General features: G+C 49.6%; 3 protein-coding genes across 5 annotated transcripts in view; all 3 read right to left on the bottom strand.

Moving 5' to 3' along the window:
- LOC310670891 (C-type lectin domain family 2 member B-like) overlaps positions 1 to 19,392 on the bottom strand; it is a 221,216-nt gene that overhangs the window by 145,955 nt on the left and 55,869 nt on the right. The gene's annotated exons all lie outside the window — the stretch shown is intronic.
- Positions 7,232 to 7,942, bottom strand: LOC310672846 (zinc finger protein RFP-like; the record flags this gene model as incomplete). The annotated part of the gene is made up of 1 exon (XM_083430503.1): positions 7,232 to 7,942. Exon 1 carries the CDS (start codon positions 7,676 to 7,678, stop codon positions 7,232 to 7,234), a length of 447 nt encoding a protein of 148 aa, XP_083286629.1. The 5' UTR covers positions 7,679 to 7,942.
- Positions 8,585 to 9,296, bottom strand: LOC310672845 (zinc finger protein RFP-like; the record flags this gene model as incomplete). The annotated part of the gene is made up of 1 exon (XM_083430502.1): positions 8,585 to 9,296. The coding sequence occupies exon 1, from the start codon at positions 9,029 to 9,031 to the stop codon at positions 8,585 to 8,587; it is 447 nt and encodes a 148-aa protein (XP_083286628.1). The 5' UTR covers positions 9,032 to 9,296.

The raw sequence follows: 19,392 nt of genomic DNA, 5'->3' as shown, positions 1-19,392 counted from the left end.
GGCGGTGGGGTGGCCGGCTGGGCCTTGGAGTTCCCTAACTTATTGGTATTGGGGGACTTCAACATCCACGCTGATGCCACTCCCTCCTCACAGGCTCTGGACCTGGTGTCTTCCATGGCGACACTAGGGCTCTCCCAGTTTGTTTCGGGCCCCACACATCAAGCAGGCCACACGCTGGATTTGATCTTTGGCGTTGGTATAGATGTGATCGTGTTTCCTTCAATGAAGGTGCCATGGTCTGATCACTACGCTCTGAAAGCCAGGATTGACGTTCCACCCCCACCCTGCTTAGGTGGCGAGCCGATTTGGGCTCGCCCGCAGAGGCTGATGGACCCTGATAGATTCCGTCAGGCCTTGTGGGACCTTGTCCCCCCGCGACTCATTGACTGAGCTTGTTGAGGGCTGGAATATCCAGCTCCTAGCAGCCATCGATGAGATCGCACCTAGGCGCCCTCTGCGACCCCTCAGAAACCGGGCTCCCTAGTTTACCGAGGAGCTTTGGAAAATGAAGCGGGACTTCAAACAGCTAGAGCGAGTATGGCGAGGTGCCCGTGACGGAGCCTCAAGAACATCTTATAGGGTTTTTATGAAAACCTACGAGATGGCAGTGAAGGCCGCTAAGAAGTCCTACTTCTCAGCCTCCATTGCATCCACTAGGTCTTGCCCGGCGCAATTATTTAGTATAATTAGTCTTTAACGTCCCTTGAAGGACAGCCAAATTTAAATAACAATTTGACACACAGCTGTGAGGCATTTACGAGCTTTTTTGCGGAGAAGGTCCTATTGCTCCGCCATGACCTCCCTGCCAATTTGGATACAATAAGGGAACTGGAGGCCCCTCGACTGCCCTCGGGTCCAGTATTGGACCACTTTGACCGGATATCCCCAGCCGATGTGGACAGAGTCCTCCGAGCTGGAAAGCCCACCACCTGTCCTCTTGACCCATGCCCGTCTTGGCTGATTAGAGCGTGTCCAGACGAGGTGCGGGCCCCCCTGGGTGATATCATCAATTTGTCCCTTGGCACCGGGATATTCCCAGGGGAACTGAAGGAGGCAGTGGTGCGCCCGCTCTTAAAGAAAACATCATTAGATCCCTTAGATCTATCCAATTACCGCCCGGTTTCGAATCTTCCATTCCTGGGTAAGGTGATTGAGAGAGCGGTTGCTGAACAGCTTGGTAGGTTTCTGGATGAAACATCGGCTCTCGATCCATTCCAGTCCGGCTTCCGCGCTGGTCATGGGACCGAAACGGCTCTGGTCGCCCTAACAGATGATCTCTGCAGGCAGCTGGATCGAGGCGGGTCGGGGCTGCTGATTCTTCTAGACCTGTCAGCAGCCTTTGACATGGTCGATCACGAACTCCTGGACCACTGCCTTGCCGACGTGGGGATCCAGGGCACAGTCCTTCAATGGCTGCGCTCGTTTCTCTCTGGTTGGGGACAGAGGGTGGTGCTTGGGGGGGAATTGTCATCGCGCCACTCCCTGGTGTGTGGAGTGCCTCAGGGTGCGATTCTCTCTCCGATGCTTTTTAACATCTTTATGCGCCCCCTCGACCATCTTGTCTGGAGTTTGAGGCTGGGTTGCCATCAGTATGCCGATGACACCCAACTCTATCTGTTGATGGATGGCCATCCTGACTCGGCCCCAGATACACTGACCAGATGTCTGGAAGCTGTGGCTGGATGGTTACGTGGGAGCCGGTTGAAGTTAAATCCTTTGAAGACAGAGGTCCTCTGGCTGGGACGGGGCGATATGGGATTGAGGGGGCAACTCCCATCTCTTGCGGGGGTGCAACTAGTGCCAGCATCGTCCGTTAAGAGTTTGGGTGTAATCTTCGATACCTCCCTCTCTATGGAGGCGCAAATTACAGCTATAACAAAGGCGGCATTTTTTCATCTCCACCAAGCTAAGCAGTTGGCTCCTTATCTCTCTCGCCCTGACCTAGCCACTGTGATCCACGCGACGGTCACCTCCAGACTGGATTATTGTAACTTGCTCTACATGGGGCTGCCCTTGAGACTGACCCAGAAACTCCAGCGGGTGCAGAATGCCGCAGCGAGACTCCTTTTGGGGTCGTCGCTGCGAGATCACATTCATCCGGTACTATACCAGCTGCACTGGCTCCCGGTGGAGTACAGGATCAGGTTTAAGGTGCTGGTTTTAACCTTTAAAGCCCTATATGGCCTAGGACCCTCGTACCTATGGGACCGCCTCTCCTGGTATGTCCCACAGAAGAACTTACGGTCTGCAAATAAAAATATCCTGAAGATCCCAGGCCTCAGAGAGGTTAGGCTGGCCTCAACTAGAGCCAGGGTCTTCTCGGCCGCAGCTCCAATCTGGTGGAATGCTCTGTCACAAGAGACTAGGGCCCTGCAGGACCTGACATCTTTCCGCAGGGCCTGTAAGACAGAGCTGTTCCACCAGGCCTTTGGTCAGGACACAGCCTGACCCCCTCCTCTGGCAATCTGCACAGAATCTTGCTTAATGGTTGCCATCAATTTGATTTTAATTAATTTTTATAATGACATGTTTTTAGAATGTTGGATTATTTTGATTGTTGTTAGCCACCCTGAGCCCAGCTTTGGCTGGGGAGGGCGGGGTATAAATAAAATTTATTATTATTATTATTATTATTATTATTCTAGCCATATGCTTTTTAAGATGGTGGCCACGTGCAATGCACATCCTCTGATACCCCCCACCCCCATGAAACCTTCACACGCCCTCCTGCCCGTACCATTTTTTTAAAAACCAAGTGGCCTTGAAGTCTATTTTCTTGTGAATTGCACAAAACGATGGGAAGCAGTTCGAGGGCATCAGCTCTGTTGAAAGTCCAGCATTTGAGTTCAGTTCCCCCAAGCAAGGAAGCCTCACGCTCTCCCGTTGGAGGAGACCCTGGTGTCAACTCTGGCAGAGCTTGCTCCTATGAAGATTGCCCACTCTGGGATCCCATAGCTACTTCTCCCCTGGCCTCCTCTCTGGCCCAAGTAGGACCAATTCAGCCAGCTAGCCCTGGGAATTATCTAATTGATTTTTGATTTTTATTGTTATGCATGTTTTCATACTGTATTTTCTGCTGCTTTTATAGTTAAGTGTTTTAAAGTGTTTTAAATTTGTTGTTAGCTGCCCTGAGCCCAGTTTTTGAACTGGGAAGGGCGGGGTATAAATAATTTATTATTATTATTATTATTATTATTATTATTATTAAATCAATAAGTAACCATACATAAATAATCATAAAAATGTATACCCCACCACTGAGAGCATTCCATTATAACTCTCCAGCCTCCCAGAATTTTGACAGCTCTTGTTGGAAATCAAGCCTTTATCAGGAGAAACTGGCAACTCTCCCAGGCACCCGGCTTGGTCTCCTGTTGTGCGATGCAGCAGCACAAAAAAGATAATCCAGGCTGCATCAACAGAAGTATAGTGTCCAGGTCAAGGGAAGTAATAGTATCACTCTATTCTGACTTGGTCGGACCATACCTGGAATACGGGTCCAGTTCTGGGCGCCACAATTTAAGAAGAATATTGACAAGCTGGAGCGTGTGCAGAGGAGGGCAGCCAAGATGGTCAAGGGTCTGGAAACCAAACCTTATGAGGAACGGTTGAAGGAGCCGGGTATGTTTAGCGTGGATAAGAGGAGAATGAGAGATGATAGCCATCTTCAAATATCTCAGGGGCTGTCACATGGAAGAGGGAGGAAGCTTGTTTTCTCCTGCTCTGGACGGCAGGGCTGGAACCAAGGGCTTTTGCAAGAAAGGAGATTCAAATTAAATATCAAGAAGAACTTTCGGACAGTAAGAGCTGTTCGAGAGTGGAATGATTTGAATTCCCTCGGGAGGTTGTGGGCTCCCCTTACTTGGGGGTTTTAAAGCAGAGGTTGGATGTCATCTAGCTGAGATTCAACTGTCATCAAGCTGAGATTCTTGCTTTGCAGGGTGGTGGACTAGATGACTCTAGAGGTCCCTTCCAACTCTACAATTCAATGATTCGATGATCTGGGAGACCACAGGTTGCCCATCCCTGTCTTAAACTATTAATCTTAATGGAACCTACTTCCAAAGTCATTCTGCAGGCTGTAACCCTATGTTTACTTTACAGCGGGGAGCAAGTCCCGTTGATACCAACGGCTCTTCTATCCCATACATAAATGCGTGCCTTGAATGGGGCTGTCAAAACGGCTAAGTCACCAATGGAGAGGCAGGCATTGTAGCCGGATCTGGGCCATACGAACCCAAAAGTGATCCCTCCCGCCCCCCGCCCCCAGATGAAAGGGACTTGCTCCAAGGTTCACGAGCTTCTTTCGATCCTCGGGACCGACCGATTCATTTGCAGGAGGATAATGACCCACCCCGCACCAGCAGCGGCAGGTGCCTACCGATGCATTCCCACCCCACACTTTAGAGTCGCGGCGCTGTGTCCCGGAAAATCCTTCCGAGAAATGTGGCAATAAATAAAGCTCCGGAGCAACTCGGCGCTGGAGGCGGGAGGTGCGGAGGGGGGGGGGGGCGGAGGATGGAGCGGAGACTTTGATGCGCCTTTGAAGCCGACGCAACCCCGCACCCCACCCCCAGTGGCTCCGCGGGGAGAGGAAAAGCACTCGGCGTTGCAGAATCCGACCGCCCCTGCAGGCGATGCAGGAGGGAGGGAGGGAGCGCGCGAGCGCCGAGCTCTGCCTGGGATTGTAAGGACTTTATCCTCAGATGACTCCGCGGCCGCCTCCGCCTCCCTGCCGCCGGCTGCGCTTTCCTTCTCTCTGCTCTCTCTCCCAGGGCGCTTGCTAAGATGATTTTATAAAACCCGGTTCAGTGGTTATTGGTGTATCTTGTTAAAGGAGGGAGAGGAAGGGTTTTTAAAGGAAATATTTCTCTCTCTCCCACCCCTCTCAAGTCAAATCACCTGCTTCACCTCCTCCACATGTTTCAAACTCTCCCCCACCCCCCAAAAAATATACCCCTCCGTTCAAGACTGCTTCAAACGTCAGAGAGACCGGTGGCACGGTGCGTTCCAGGTTCAATTCCCGGCACCTCCAGTTAGGGCTGGGAGAGCCCCCCGTTTGAAACCGTGGATTGCCGCTGCCAGTCCGTGTGGGCACTGCGGGCTGGATGGACCAGTGGTTTGACTCAGTATAAGGGGGCTTCTCCCGCAACCCCGTGCCTCCCGCTGCTGCGGAATCGAAATGCTTTCTCCCGCGCGCGGTCACTTTTTCTCCAGGTTCAGACTCTTTGCGTAAAGAGAACCCGCGCAGACCCACGCTTCTGTGCCTATTCCTACGGGGCAAAATCCACCAGTGGCGTAGCGTGGGGGGTGCAGGGGGGCCGGCCGCACCGGGCGCAACATCTGGGGGTTAGGGTTAGGGGGCGCAAATCCACGGGTTAGGGGGCGCAAATTACTTGCCTTGCCCCGGGTGCTGACAACCCACGCTACGCCACTGCGCCTCCCCGCCGGCTGCAAGAGTTTGTGACACTGGAAAACGAGTCTCAAAATGCAGGCAGCTGCTGGTTGATTGACAAACACGCGTTCAGATTCCAAAGAGCAGCACTTCACAGCACAAACGACAATATTGAGCTAATTGGGAATGCCGGGTTTGCAATTCTGCCGTCTGGCCCAACGAATTCTGCGATGGTGCTTATGTCTGACTGTATAGTTCCATCGTTTAAAAGCAAATAAAGAAACTTACAGGATCCCTCCCTTTTCTGGAGTACAGTGCTACCTCGGGTTAAGTACTTAATTCGTTCTGGAGGTCCGTTCTTAACCTGAAACTGTTCTTAACCTGAAGCACCACTTTAGCTAATGGAGCCTCCCACTGCTGCCGCGCCGCCGGAGCACGATTTCTGTTCTCAACCTGAAGCAAAGTTCTTAACCTGAAGCACTATTTCTGAGTTAGTGGAGTCTATAACCTGAAGCGTATGTAACCTGAAGAGTATGTAACCCGAGGTACCGCTGTATTGCAAGATTGTCTGATTTTTTTAAAACAAAAAGGTCTTTTGTTAAGGCTCCATCTATTTTGCAAACCTGAGACTGTTCTTATTCACTCCACCCAAACCCTAAGATCCTAGGGAGCGTTACAACAATATAAAATTCAATCCTGAAAACAAATTACTATCACGGAATAGGGTGGGTTCTAAAAACGTCTCTCTCGGGCGTCAAATCCAGTCTTACACGAACTACCAACGCATGAACTACCGATTTGATTCAATATTTGCATTCCCCTTTTCCAACCCCAAATCTGAGCTCAAAGTGGCTCATAATAACAAGTGCATTTTAAAAAAGTAACAAACGTTGCAATACCTGGAATCAGGTTAAAGCACAACAGCAGAATAATCAGGCCTAATAAGCAAACTCATCAAACCATTAATACAATCCAGTACAAATCTATAGGGATTCAAAATCTCAGGAATGGCTGCGGATGAATGATCGCTCTCACTTTTCTTCCAGGATCCAGGCGGCGGCTTTTTTTTTGGTAAGGTACGGTGTGCTTTTAATGACTCAGTGCTGAGCGGATACTTTTTCAGATACTTTTTATTGGGGGGGGGGGAGAGAGAGAGGAGGTTCACTCTGCCGTTGTATCTGCCGTTTGAGACCACGTTTGCGAAGGGAAAGCTAAGAACTGTTTAAAATGTTACAGTTGAAAGTTTCTTTGTTTCCTAGCCACACTGCCGCTTTTCTAATACGGTATGGAAAACAACACAACTGGCCTGTGATCAGCTGAATGAAGTATCCGAAAGTCACCTCGAATGGGTGGACAGGCGACCCCCTTCCCTTTCACCTGCCCCCCCCCATGACTTTAATATTGCCAGGCAGATGATACAGAAGCAGGATACAGAAGCAGGATTAGTCGCAACAACAGGGTAAAGAACAGCTTCTATCCGTGGGCTGCTAGGCTGCTGAATGAAAAGATCACAACAGGGCAACGGACTTTTGGGTTTGGTGGGTGCGCGTCAGTAAACGAGGGGAATTAAGACTAAGAGAGCTGAGTGGGGGGTGCTCGTGTAATCTCCCTGTATACAAGTTGCACAAGTGACAATAAAGTATTTCAAAAGGAAGCACCGCACAAACAAAAATAGACAAACACCCCCGCCAACTTCACCGCAGTGGCGTAGCGTGGGGGGTGCAGGGGGGGCCGGCCGCACCCGGCGCAACATCTGGGGGTTAGGGTTAGGGGGCGCAAAATCACGGGTTAGGGGGCGCAAATTACTTGCCTTGCCCCGGGTGCTGACAACCCACGCTACGCCACTGCACAGCAGGGATTTCTTACCTGCTGGGTCACCTCTTCTATGGGAATCACCCGGTGGTCCCGGTGCTCTTTGGATTTGTCGCACACCACGCAGATGGGGACCCGATCCTCCTTGCAGAAGAGCTTCAGGGGCTCCCGGTGCTTCTGGCACAAACCCCCCTCCTTGGCTTCTGCCGCGCTCCCTTCTTCCTCCAGCTTCCGGAGTATTTCTGTCATGCTGGCCAGCTGCCAGTTGGGCCGGGGGCTTTCTCGAGGGACGGCTTCCCTACACTGGGGGCAAGAGAGGCTTTTGCCCCCCTCCTCGCAGCACTGGGCCAGGCAGCCCTGGCAGAAATTGTGCCCGCAGTCGAGGATCACCGGGTCCTTGAAGAACTCCAGGCAGATGGAGCAAGTCGCTTCCAGGCACAGCGCCTGGATGGGATCCCCGGGGTGGTCCATGGCTGCCTCGCCCGGGAGCAGAAGAAGGACAGTTCTCGCTTCTGATCGCAAGTGCAATGACTTTGCAGTGCGTTTCCCGGAATCTCCTCCGGGACTGGCTGAGCGAGGAGCGGCAATGGCCCGAGGGGTGTGCCTTAGCCGGATGTTTTTGCTGCTGTCAGATGGGTGGCCTGGGCTAAGAGGGAGGGGTAGATCTTTTTCCTCCAGAAACAGCCATTATCTTTTCTTAGGTTCCTTTGAACTAGGAGTGGCTCCCGGGAATATTTCCTGCCACCCACCCACCAGTTCCCAGCAATTAATTTATTTATTTGCGGGGGGGGGCGACAGATGGGGATGTACATTATATCCCCTCCCCGCCCAGCTGATCTGCTGCGATCCCCAAGGAGCTGTGTGCACGTGTTTGTGTGTTCGTCAGTATATATCAGTGGCCTAGCGTTGGGGGTGCAGGGGGGGCCGGCCACACCGGGCGCAACATCTGGGGGTTAGGGGGCGCAAATCCACGGGTTAGGGGGTGCAAATTACTTGCCTTGCCCTGGGTGCTGACAACCCACGCTACGCCACTGCTTCACCGTCTCTTTCTTCACCACACAAAAGCAACAAATAAAATCAGTGGGTAAAAGAAAAGGAAAACAAAGGGGGGGGCATACCAAATAAAACAGTACCCCCCATCTCAATAAGACAATTCACAAACAGGCTAGAATCTGACACACACAACCAGCACGATGGTGGTGCCAGAGCATGCCAAAACCCATATCCCTATCCCAACAAACCAGTGGCGTAGCGTGGGGGGTGCAGGGGGGGCCGGCCACACCCGGCGCAACATCTGGGGGTTAGGGTTAGGGGGCGCAAATTCACGGGTTAGGGGGCGCAAATTACTTGCCTTGCCCCGGGTGCTGACAACCCACGCTACGCCACTGCACAGCAGGGATTTCTTACCTGCTGGGTCACCTCTTCTATGGGAATCACCCGGTGGTCCCGGTGCTCTTTGGATTTGTCGCACACCACGCAGATGGGGACCCGATCCTCCTTGCAGAAGAGCTTCAGGGGCTCCCGGTGCTTCTGGCACAAACCCCCCTCCTTGGCTTCTGCCGCGCTCCCTTCTTCCTCCAGCTTCCGGAGTATTTCTGTCATGCTGGCCAGCTGCCAGTTGGGCCGGGGGCTTTCTCGAGGGACGGCTTCCCTACACTGGGGGCAAGAGAGGCTTTTGCCCCCCTCCTCGCAGCACTGGGCCAGGCAGCCCTGGCAGAAATTGTGCCCGCAGTCGAGGATCACCGGGTCCTTGAAGAACTCCAGGCAGATGGAGCAAGTCGCTTCCAGGCACAGCGCCTGGATGGGATCCCCGGGGTGGTCCATGGCTGCCTCGCCCGGGAGCAGAAGAAGGACAGTTCTCGCTTCTGATCGCAAGTGCAATGACTTTGCAGTGCGTTTCCCGGAATCTCCTCCGGGACTGGCTGAGCGAGGAGCGGCAATGGCCCGAGGGGTGTGCCTTAGCCGGATGTTTTTGCTGCTGTCAGATGGGTGGCCTGGGCTAAGAGGGAGGGGTAGATCTTTTTCCTCCAGAAACAGCCATTATCTTTTCTTAGGTTCCTTTGAACTAGGAGTGGCTCCCGGGAATATTTCCTGCCACCCACCCACCAGTTCCCAGCAATTAATTTATTTATTTGCGGGGGGGGGGGCGACAGATGGGGATGTACATTATATCCCCTCCCCGCCCAGCTGATCTGCTGCGATCCCCAAGGAGCTGTGTGCACGTGTTTGTGTGTTCGTCAGTATATATCAGTGGCCTAGCGTTGGGGGTGCAGGGGGGGCCGGCCACACCGGGCGCAACATCTGGGGGTTAGGGGGCGCAAATCCACGGGTTAGGGGGTGCAAATTACTTGCCTTGCCCCGGGTGCTGACAACCCACGCTACGCCACTGCTTCACCGTCTCTTTCTTCACCACACAAAAGCAACAAATAAAATCAGTGGGTAAAAGAAAAGGAAAACAAAGGGGGGGGGCATACCAAATAAAACAGTACCCCCCATCTCAATAAGACAATTCACAAACAGGCTAGAATCTGACACACACAACCAGCACGATGGTGGTGCCAGAGCATGCCAAAACCCATATCCCTATCCCAACAAACCAGTGGCGTAGCGTGGGGGGTGCAGGGGGGGCCGGCCACACCCGGCGCAACATCTGGGGGTTAGGGTTAGGGGGCGCAAATTCACGGGTTAGGGGGCGCAAATTACTTGCCTTGCCCCGGGTGCTGACAACCCACGCTACGCCACTGCACAGCAGGGATTTCTTACCTGCTGGGTCACCTCTTCTATGGGAATCACCCGGTGGTCCCGGTGCTCTTTGGATTTGTCGCACACCACGCAGATGGGGACCCGATCCTCCTTGCAGAAGAGCTTCAGGGGCTCCCGGTGCTTCTGGCACAAACCCCCCTCCTTGGCTTCTGCCGCGCTCCCTTCTTCCTCCAGCTTCCGGAGTATTTCTGTCATGCTGGCCAGCTGCCAGTTGGGCCGGGGGCTTTCTCGAGGGACGGCTTCCCTACACTGGGGGCAAGAGAGGCTTTTGCCCCCCTCCTCGCAGCACTGGGCCAGGCAGCCCTGGCAGAAATTGTGCCCGCAGTCGAGGATCACCGGGTCCTTGAAGAACTCCAGGCAGATGGAGCAAGTCGCTTCCAGGCACAGCGCCTGGATGGGATCCCCAGGGTGGTCCATGGCTGCCTCGCCCGGGAGCAGAAGAAGGACAGTTCTCGCTTCTGATCGCAAGTGCAATGACTTTGCAGTGCGTTTCCCGGAATCTCCTCCGGGACTGGCTGAGCGAGGAGCGGCAATGGCCCGAGGGGTGTGCCTTAGCCGGATGTTTTTGCTGCTGTCAGATGGGTGGCCTGGGCTAAGAGGGAGGGGTAGATCTTTTTCCTCCAGAAACAGCCATTATCTTTTCTTAGGTTCCTTTGAACTAGGAGTGGCTCCCGGGAATATTTCCTGCCACCCACCCACCAGTTCCCAGCAATTAATTTATTTATTTGCGGGGGGGGGGGGCGACAGATGGGGATGTACATTATATCCCCTCCCCGCCCAGCTGATCTGCTGCGATCCCCAAGGAGCTGTGTGCACGTGTTTGTGTGTTCGTCAGTATATATCAGTGGCCTAGCGTTGGGGGTGCAGGGGGGGCCGGCCACACCGGGCGCAACATCTGGGGGTTAGGGGGCGCAAATCCACGGGTTAGGGGGTGCAAATTACTTGCCTTGCCCCGGGTGCTGACAACCCACGCTACGCCACTGCTTCACCGTCTCTTTCTTCACCACACAAAAGCAACAAATAAAATCAGTGGGTAAAAGAAAAGGAAAACAAGGGGGGGGGCATACCAAATAAAACAGTACCCCCCATCTCAATAAGACAATTCACAAACAGGCTAGAATCTGACACACACAACCAGCACGATGGTGGTGCCAGAGCATGCCAAAACCCATATCCCTATCCCAACAAACTAATAACGTTGTTAACAACACTGACAACATTGCGTTCCCTTCATCTACCAGGCTTGTGATTCTGTCAAAAAACGAGATCAGGTTAGTCTGACATGACTTATTTTTCAGAAATCCATGCTGACTATTGGTGATCACAGCAATAAGTTTGCTGGGTTAATATTCTCTTGTCTCTGTTGTTAAGTCCCGCTAAGTGGCGAAGTGGTGTCGTGAAACCTGAAGTGCGCCAGCTCATCGTGACAGTTTCCATAGCCGCCTCCCCGCCCGCTGCAAGAGTTTGTGACACTGGAAAACGAATCCCAAAATGCAGGCAGCTGCTGGTTGATTGACAAACACACTTTCACACTCCAAAGAGCAGCACTTCACAGCACAAACGACAATATTGAGCTAATTGGGGATTCCGTGTTTGCAATTCTGCCGTCTGGCCCAACGAATTCTGCGATGGTGCTTATGTTGACTGTATAGTTCCATCGTTTAAAAGCAAATAAAGAAACTTACAGGATCCCTCCCTTTTCTGGAGTACAGTGCTACCTCGGGTTAAGTACTTAATTCGTTCCGGAGGTCCGTACTTAACCTGAAACTGTTCTTAACCTGAAGCACCACTTTAGCTAATGGAGCCTCCTGCTGCTGCCGCGCCGCCGGAGCACGATTTCTGTTCTCAACCTGAAGCAAAGTTCTTAACCTGAAGCACTATTTCTGAGTTAGTGGAGTCTGTAACCTGAAGCGTATGTAACCTGAAGAGTATGTAACCCGAGGTACCACTGTATTGCAAGATTCTCTGATTTTTTTAAAACAAAAAGGTCCAGGTTATATTTCGCCAGACTGAAGATCTTTCGTTAAGGCTCCATCTATGATGATAATAATGAAAATAAATATTTTCCCCCTTATATCTTACAAAATCTTTTCTTCATTTTTGAATTCCTGTCAAGTCCCTTCGCATATGTTTTATCTTACAATTGAACGTACACAAAACAATAAACCTTTCTATATAAATTTTCCAATTCATCCAGAAAACATAATAAATCCTTAATTGTTATCCGCCTCCTTTTACTTCCTTTGTCACTCAAACGCTAGCACGGAGTCAAAACTATTATTTTATTTTTGAACATATCTTCTGTAACCATCCCATTTTCCCGCAAATTTTTGCTTTGAGTTTCCTCTGAGTTTGCTAGTCAATTGAGCCATCTCCACAAATTCCTGTAATTTAATTTGCCAATCTGTTATCGGAAAATAACAGACCCGCATGTGAGAGTCGATGTTAGCCTGGAAATCTGGGTTCACGTCCCAGCTCAGTCGTAGAATTACGACCGGCAACCGTCAGAGCAGGCGTTTGGCATGCAAAATCAGGGACCCTCATCCTCTCTGAGCTGCTTCCAACAAATCAAAACGAATTAAACCCCAAACCAACCTTTTCTTAAAAGAGATGGATCAGCAAAGCTTCCAGGATTAGTCACCTCGCCACACTTTACTTCCCATTGTGGTTAGTCATAAAGCCTTTCTTACACATATTGCAACAGGTTTATGATCTGGTGAAGTACAATAACAACCTTGCAAAATATACAGTTTATATTTATTTTATTTTCCCTTCTACACGGGTTCTGTTTCTCTCTCTCTTATTTACGTCTGGCCATGTTTAGGGCACATATAATTATGTATTTTTTGAACGTTCAGTAAAGGGGGGGGGAGCCATTCTGCCTTCAGATACTTTTTATTGGGGGGGGGGGAGAGAGGAGGTTCACTCTGCCGTTGTATCTGCCGCTTGAGACCACGTTTGCGAAGTGAAAGCTAAGAACTGTTTAAAATGTTACAGCTGAAAGTTTCTTTGTTTCCTAGCCACACTGCCGCTTTTCTAATACGGTATGGAAAACAACACAACTGGCCTGTGATCAGCTGAATGAAGTATCCGAAAGTCACCTCGAATGGGTGGACTGGTGACATCCTTCCCTTTCACCTGTGTCCCCATGACTTTAATATTGCCAGCATCACCACTATCCCCCCCTACTCTGCCCCTCCATAGAGACCCTCCCAATCCCACTCCAATCCCAGCCCAGATGACAACAATTCACCCTATCCACTCCCCAATCACCCCAACAACCCCCCTCAGCCCCCCTCCCAAGGACTCTACCCATAGCACGTTGCCTCAGGAGAGTGAGGGAAATTCTCAGGGATGATTCACACCCTGGCCGGCACTTTCTTGATCTCCTGCCCTCAGGCAGAAGATAGAGAAGCAGGATTAATCGCACCAGCAGAATAAAGAGCAGCTTCTATCCGTGGGCTGCTAGGCTGCTGAATGAAAAGATCACAACAGGGCAAATGACTTTCGGGTTTGGTGGGTGTGCGTCAGTAAATGAGGGGAATTAAGACTAAGAGAGCTGAGTGGGGGGTGCTCGTGTAATCTCCCTGTATACAAGTTGCACAAGTGACAATAAAGTGTTTCAAAAAGAACCACGGCACAAACAAAAATAGATAAACACCCCCGCCAACCTCACCGTCTCTTTCTTCACCACACAAAAGCAACAAATAAAATCAGTGGGTAAAAGAAAAGGAAAACAAAGGGGGGGGGCATACCAACTAAAACAGTACCCCCCATCTCAATAAGACAATTCACAAACAGGCTAGAATCTGACACACACAACCAGCACGATGGTGGTGCCAGAGCATGCCAAAACCCATATCCCTACCCCAACAAACCAATAACATTGTTAACAACACTGACAACATTGCTTATAAACCTTATACCCAATACTAGCTTCACAAAGGTGCTTCACATGTCTCACTGACCATTCCCTATCACAAACTACAGAGCGAATGGCCTGTTCTTAAAAAAGGTCTCCCATGCCAGCTGAGACCCAGGACTAACTGGCCAAATTTGATGCTCCAAATTACCCCAGACAAACACCTATATAGGCTACTTTCCATTATCTACCCCTACTATTTAACACAAATCTAATTCTAACCCCCCCCCCCCCATCTTTCCCCACCCACCATACTTTATTCCAGTGCAACAAAATAGGTTTGATAGACAATACAGTGGTACCTCGGGTTAAGTGCTTAATTCGTTCCGGAGGTCCGTTCTTAACCTGAAGCACCACTTTAGCTAATGGGGCCTGCTGCGCGGCCGCTGCGTGATTTCTGTTCTCATGCTGAAGCAAAGTTCTTAACCCAAGGTAATATTTCTGGGTTAGCGGAGTCTGTAACCTGAAGCGTATGTAACCGTAGGTAACACTGTGTAAGGTGAGAGACACAGGGCAACCCAGACGGGTTGGCAGGGAATCATCCTATGAAGCAGACAAGCGGAAAGGCACTTACACTAAACGGGAAGGGGTTGGGAAACCTTCTTGAAAGAAAACACCTCCTTCAGGATACCTCCCTTGGAATGTTCCTAACAAGCGTGCCCACCCTCTTCAAAGCAAAAGGCCCCGGATACGGCTCTCGGGCTGATAGCCAGAATCATGGATTCATTCCCAGGGGCTCCTTTGTTAAATAATTTCTTGGTTTTAAAAAAGTGCATGCATAGTCTCTCTTTTCTATTCTGTTCTTCTATTCTATTCTTAAATGTAATGAACGAACAATTTGTTCCTTGCATTCAAGATCAGTTGGTGTTTTCTCTTCGATTGGGTAGTGGATTCAGTCGAACTTGTCAGTGGTGTAGCGTGGGGGGTGCAGGGGGGGCCGGCCGCACCGGGCGCAACATCTGGGGGTTAGGGTTAGGGGGCGCAAATCCATGGGTTAGGGGGTGCAAATCCACGGGTTAGGGGATGCAAATTACTTGCCTTGCCCCGGGTGCTGACAACCCACGCTACGCCACTGGAACTTGTTTTCCTTGGGTGGGACTTATTTAGCAAAATTTAAATTCCAATATACTTCTCTTAGTGTCTCCCTATCGCTCTCCTTCTCTCTCACACACAACTCAAGGAAGCCCCCCCCCCTTCAAAACAAGGACCAGGGAAGCAGGGTTCAAATTCCTACTCTGCCATGAAGCTCACTGAGTGACCTTGGGCCTGTCCTTAGGTGTCAGACCACCTTACCGTGTATAGAGTTGTCGTGAGTATAAGATGGGGAGGAAAGGATTGATGAAGTGAAGGGCCGTGAGGGCAGACCAAAGGGCCGACCACAGTTCACCTTTTTGAGGGCTGAAGTTGTTGAGTCCATCCTCCCCTTCATCGGAGGAAAAGTGGGCTAAAAAGCCAATACAGAAAATCCTTCACACGGCTGGCAGCAGCAATAGTCTGAGGGTGGGGGAATACCGTTACCTCCAGGGTTCTTTCCTTCTTCTTCCCACACCTCTTCTAAAGTAAGGTGGCGATAGCAATGGTGGGAGAGCACAGAGAGATCCCCGCTCTGGTCCGCTCACTTCCCCAGGCTAGCACAAGATGGAGGCAATGCTCACAGCTCATTAGGTCTCCACCCCCCTCCCCAATCAAGTTATTAAATAAAAATACTTAACTTTTTTTTTTTAAAAAAAAGTTTGTACTGTATTTAGACTTTTCAAGTTTATACATTCCATTAGTATTACAACCAATTTAACATTTTATCGTTTGACTTCCTTCCCCCTCTTTCTGAGGATCCTTAATTTTATTTTTAAATATCTTCTGCATATCCAACAAGCAATATACATGATAAGAAGGATGGCAAGGAGGATAGGAATCTTTAACACCTTCATGTGAAAGTCTGCTTCCTGGCCCTAAGATTAACAAAATCAGGAAGGCTACATCAAAGCTAACTATCATCTTTATGACCCAGGATGCCTGATGCAGCAACTGGCAACTAGGCTTTGTACATGACTTGTCAAGAAAGAGAAATGGAACAAGGATGCAGAGGTGTGGATTGATAAAAAATCGTATCAAAATAGTTTAAACCCAGTCAACTCAATGCTTTCATTGCTGACACAGATGGCTTACTCTATATTTGTTATAATTCCTCATAGCAATCCCACCTGATCACTACAAACCCCTAATGCCTTATATGACCTGCCTGTTTAACAACATTAAAGCAATGTCTATCCTCAAACCACTCAAAGACAAACTCAAAGTAGAATCATACCACCTGATCTCACTAATAAACCAAGACTACAAGATATTCACATCAATCTCGGCTAACCACCTAAAATTTTTCCTAAAGTCCTATACAAATTAATAGTCCCAGTCCAGATGGCCTTCATCCCTGGTTGCAATATAACAGACCCCATCAGGAAACAACTGGAACTGGTTCAGTGTTTGCAGGGCAGCGGCTGAAGAAGGAGCCAAAAGGGGTTTCTTGTGTGTGTGATTCTTGTGGCTGATTAGCTGCTTTCCCTGGTCAAAGGTCAGAGGGGGCAGGGTTTCTGTTGAGGCAGGTGATTAGCTGAACCATCTTTTGAACCATCTTTTAGATTTAGGGGAGCTAGTCTCAAGCCCAACGACACATTCTCAAGATGGAGGGGGAGGGAACAGCTGCAGTCGCCTGCGGTTCCTGCGCAATGTTTGCCATCTTGCCAAAGGTTGCAGGCAGCTTTACGTGCAGCAATTGCATGTTGATTGCCCTCCTAAAAGACAAAGTCCAGCAACTGGAGGAACGTGTAGCTACGCTCCAAAGAATTAGAGAGCTGGAGCTCTTCTTGGAAGCAACAGAGCACACCGTCTCCACCAAGGAGGAGACAGGGGACTCCCCTGAGAAGGAAGCTAGTTCACCAACACAGGAGCCCGATATGTGGAGAAACGTGACTCAAAGAAGTAGGAGGCCCAGGGTTCGCTCTGATTGTCTAGAAATACACAATCGCTTTGAGGTCCTCTCCCCTAGCATGGAAGACGAAGAGCAGACTCCATTTGAGGATCTCTCCCTCATTACAGTCGATCACGTATATGAAGATGAGCAGCAAAGTCAGTCCTCAGGGAATGTGCAGGCGACCTTGGAACAGACCGCTCACGGAAGAACCCTGACCAAACCTAAGAGAAGGCGTGTAGTGGTGATAGGGGATTCCCTACTGAGGGGAACAGAAGCAGTGATCTGTGGGCCTGACAAGATGTCTCGGGAAGTGTGCTGTCTCCCTGGGGCTAAGATCCAAGATGTAAGTGAACGACTGCAAGGAATCATAAAACCCACTGACAAATACCCCTTCCTCTTGGTTCATGTGGGAACCAATGACACTGCAAGCAATAGCCTCCAGAAGATCAAAAGAGACTACGAGGCTCTGGGCAGGAAATTGAAGCAATTAAATGCACAAATCGTCATCTCATCTGTCCTCCCAGTTGAACGACGTGGCCCAGGGAGAGAGAGGAAAATAGTGGAAGTAAACAGCTGGCTTCGCAAATGGTGTAAACAGGAACGGTTTGGATTCTTAGATCACGGACTGCAGTTTCTTGAGGATGGACTTCTGGCAAGCGATGGGCTGCACCTCACAACGGTTGGGAGGAATGTTTTTGCCAAAAAACTAAGAAACCTCATCAGGAGGGGTTTAAACTGACTAATGTGGGGGAGGGAGACAGTGCTCCTGAAGGTAGGAGTCTATTAATTGATGAAGATGATCAACCAAATGTCATAGATCAAATGGAGCAAACAGCAAGCAGACCTAGTGGTGGGAGGAAAAAATCCTTAAATAAGAGACACGGGGGAATGACTAAAGGACTTCAATGTCTGTACACTAATGCACAAAGCATGGGAAATAAACAAGATGAGCTTGAGCTCTTGGTACAGCAAACTAAATATGACATAATAGGCATCACTGAAACCTGGTGGGATAAGTCCCACGATTGGAATGTAATAATGGAGGGATACAATCTATTTCAGAGAAACAGACCAGACAAGAAAGGAGGAGGAGTGGCATTATATGTCAGGGATGTGTATACCTGTGAAGAGATCCAAGATTTAGAACCTCAAAGCCAAAGTGAGAGCATTTGGGTCAAAATTAAGGGAGAGAAGAATAATAGTGACCTCATTGTGGGAGTTTACTATAGATCCCCAAGCCAAACGGAGGACATAGATGATGCCTTCCTGGAACAGATGGCCAAGCATGCAAAAGGAAGGGAGATAGTAGTAATGGGGGACTTCAATTACCCAGATATTTGTTGGATGTCAAACTCAGCCAAGAGCATAAGGTCAAACAGATTCCTCACTGGCCTTGCAGACAACTTCATTGTCCAGAAAGTGGGAGAAGCAACAAGAGGAACAGCCATTTTAGATCTGGTCCTAACCAATGTCGATGACCTGGTTAATGGGGTAGAAGTGGAAGGATCATTAGGCGCAAGTGATCATGCTCTTCTGAAGTTTACTATACAACGGAAAGGAGCAGCCAAGCATACTAGGACTCAATTTCTTGACTTTAAGAAAGCCGACTTCATAAAACTTAGGGAAGTGCTGGGTGAGATCCCATGGACAGTAATACTAAAAGGAAAGGGAGTTCATGATGGCTGGGAGTTTGTTAAGAGGGAGATAGTAAAAGCACAACTTCAGGCAATACCAATGAGACGGAAACATGGAAGGTGCCTAAAGAAGCCAGGGTGGCTATCTAAAGAACTTTTAACTGAGTTAAGATTAAAAAAGGATGTGTACAAAAAATGGAAAAGGGGGGAAACCACCAAAGAGGAATTCAAACAAATAGCCAGCACGTGTAGACACAAAGTCAGAAAAGCTAAAGCACAGAATGAACTCAGGCTTGCTAGAGAGGTTAAAAGCAACAAAAAAGGCTTCTATGGGTATGTTCGTAGCAAAAGGAAGAACAAAGAAACAGTGGGGTCACTCAGAGGAGAAGATGGTGAAATGCAAACAGGGGACACAGAAAGGGCTGAACTCCTCAATGCCTTCTTTGCCTCAGTCTTCTCCGATAAAGAAAACAATGCCCGACCTGAAGAATTTGGAGGAAATGATTCAGCAGAGGAAACACAGCCCAGAATAACTAAGGAGATGGTACAAGAATACTTGGCTAGTTTAGATGTATTCAAGTCTCCAGGGCCAGATGAACTGCATCCAAGAGTATTAAAAGAACTGGCAGATGTGATCTCAGAACCACTGGCAGTCATCTTTGAGAATTCCTGGAGAACAGGCGAAGTCCCGGCAGACTGGAGGAGGGCAAATGTTGTCCCTATTTTCAAAAAGGGGAAAAGAGAGGACCCAAATAATTACCGCCCAGTCAGTCTAACATCAATACCAGGGAAGATTCTGGAGCAGATCATTAAGCAAACAATCTGTGAGCACCTAGAAAGGAATGCTGTGATCACCAATAGTCAGCATGGATTTCTGAAAAATAAGTCATGTCAGACT

Source organism: Podarcis tiliguerta (genome assembly GCF_965153285.1).
Source record: "Podarcis tiliguerta genome assembly, chromosome: 2".
NCBI classification, from domain to species: Eukaryota; Metazoa; Chordata; class Lepidosauria; order Squamata; family Lacertidae; genus Podarcis; species Podarcis tiliguerta.
This window is presented reverse-complemented; position numbering and strand designations above follow the sequence as displayed.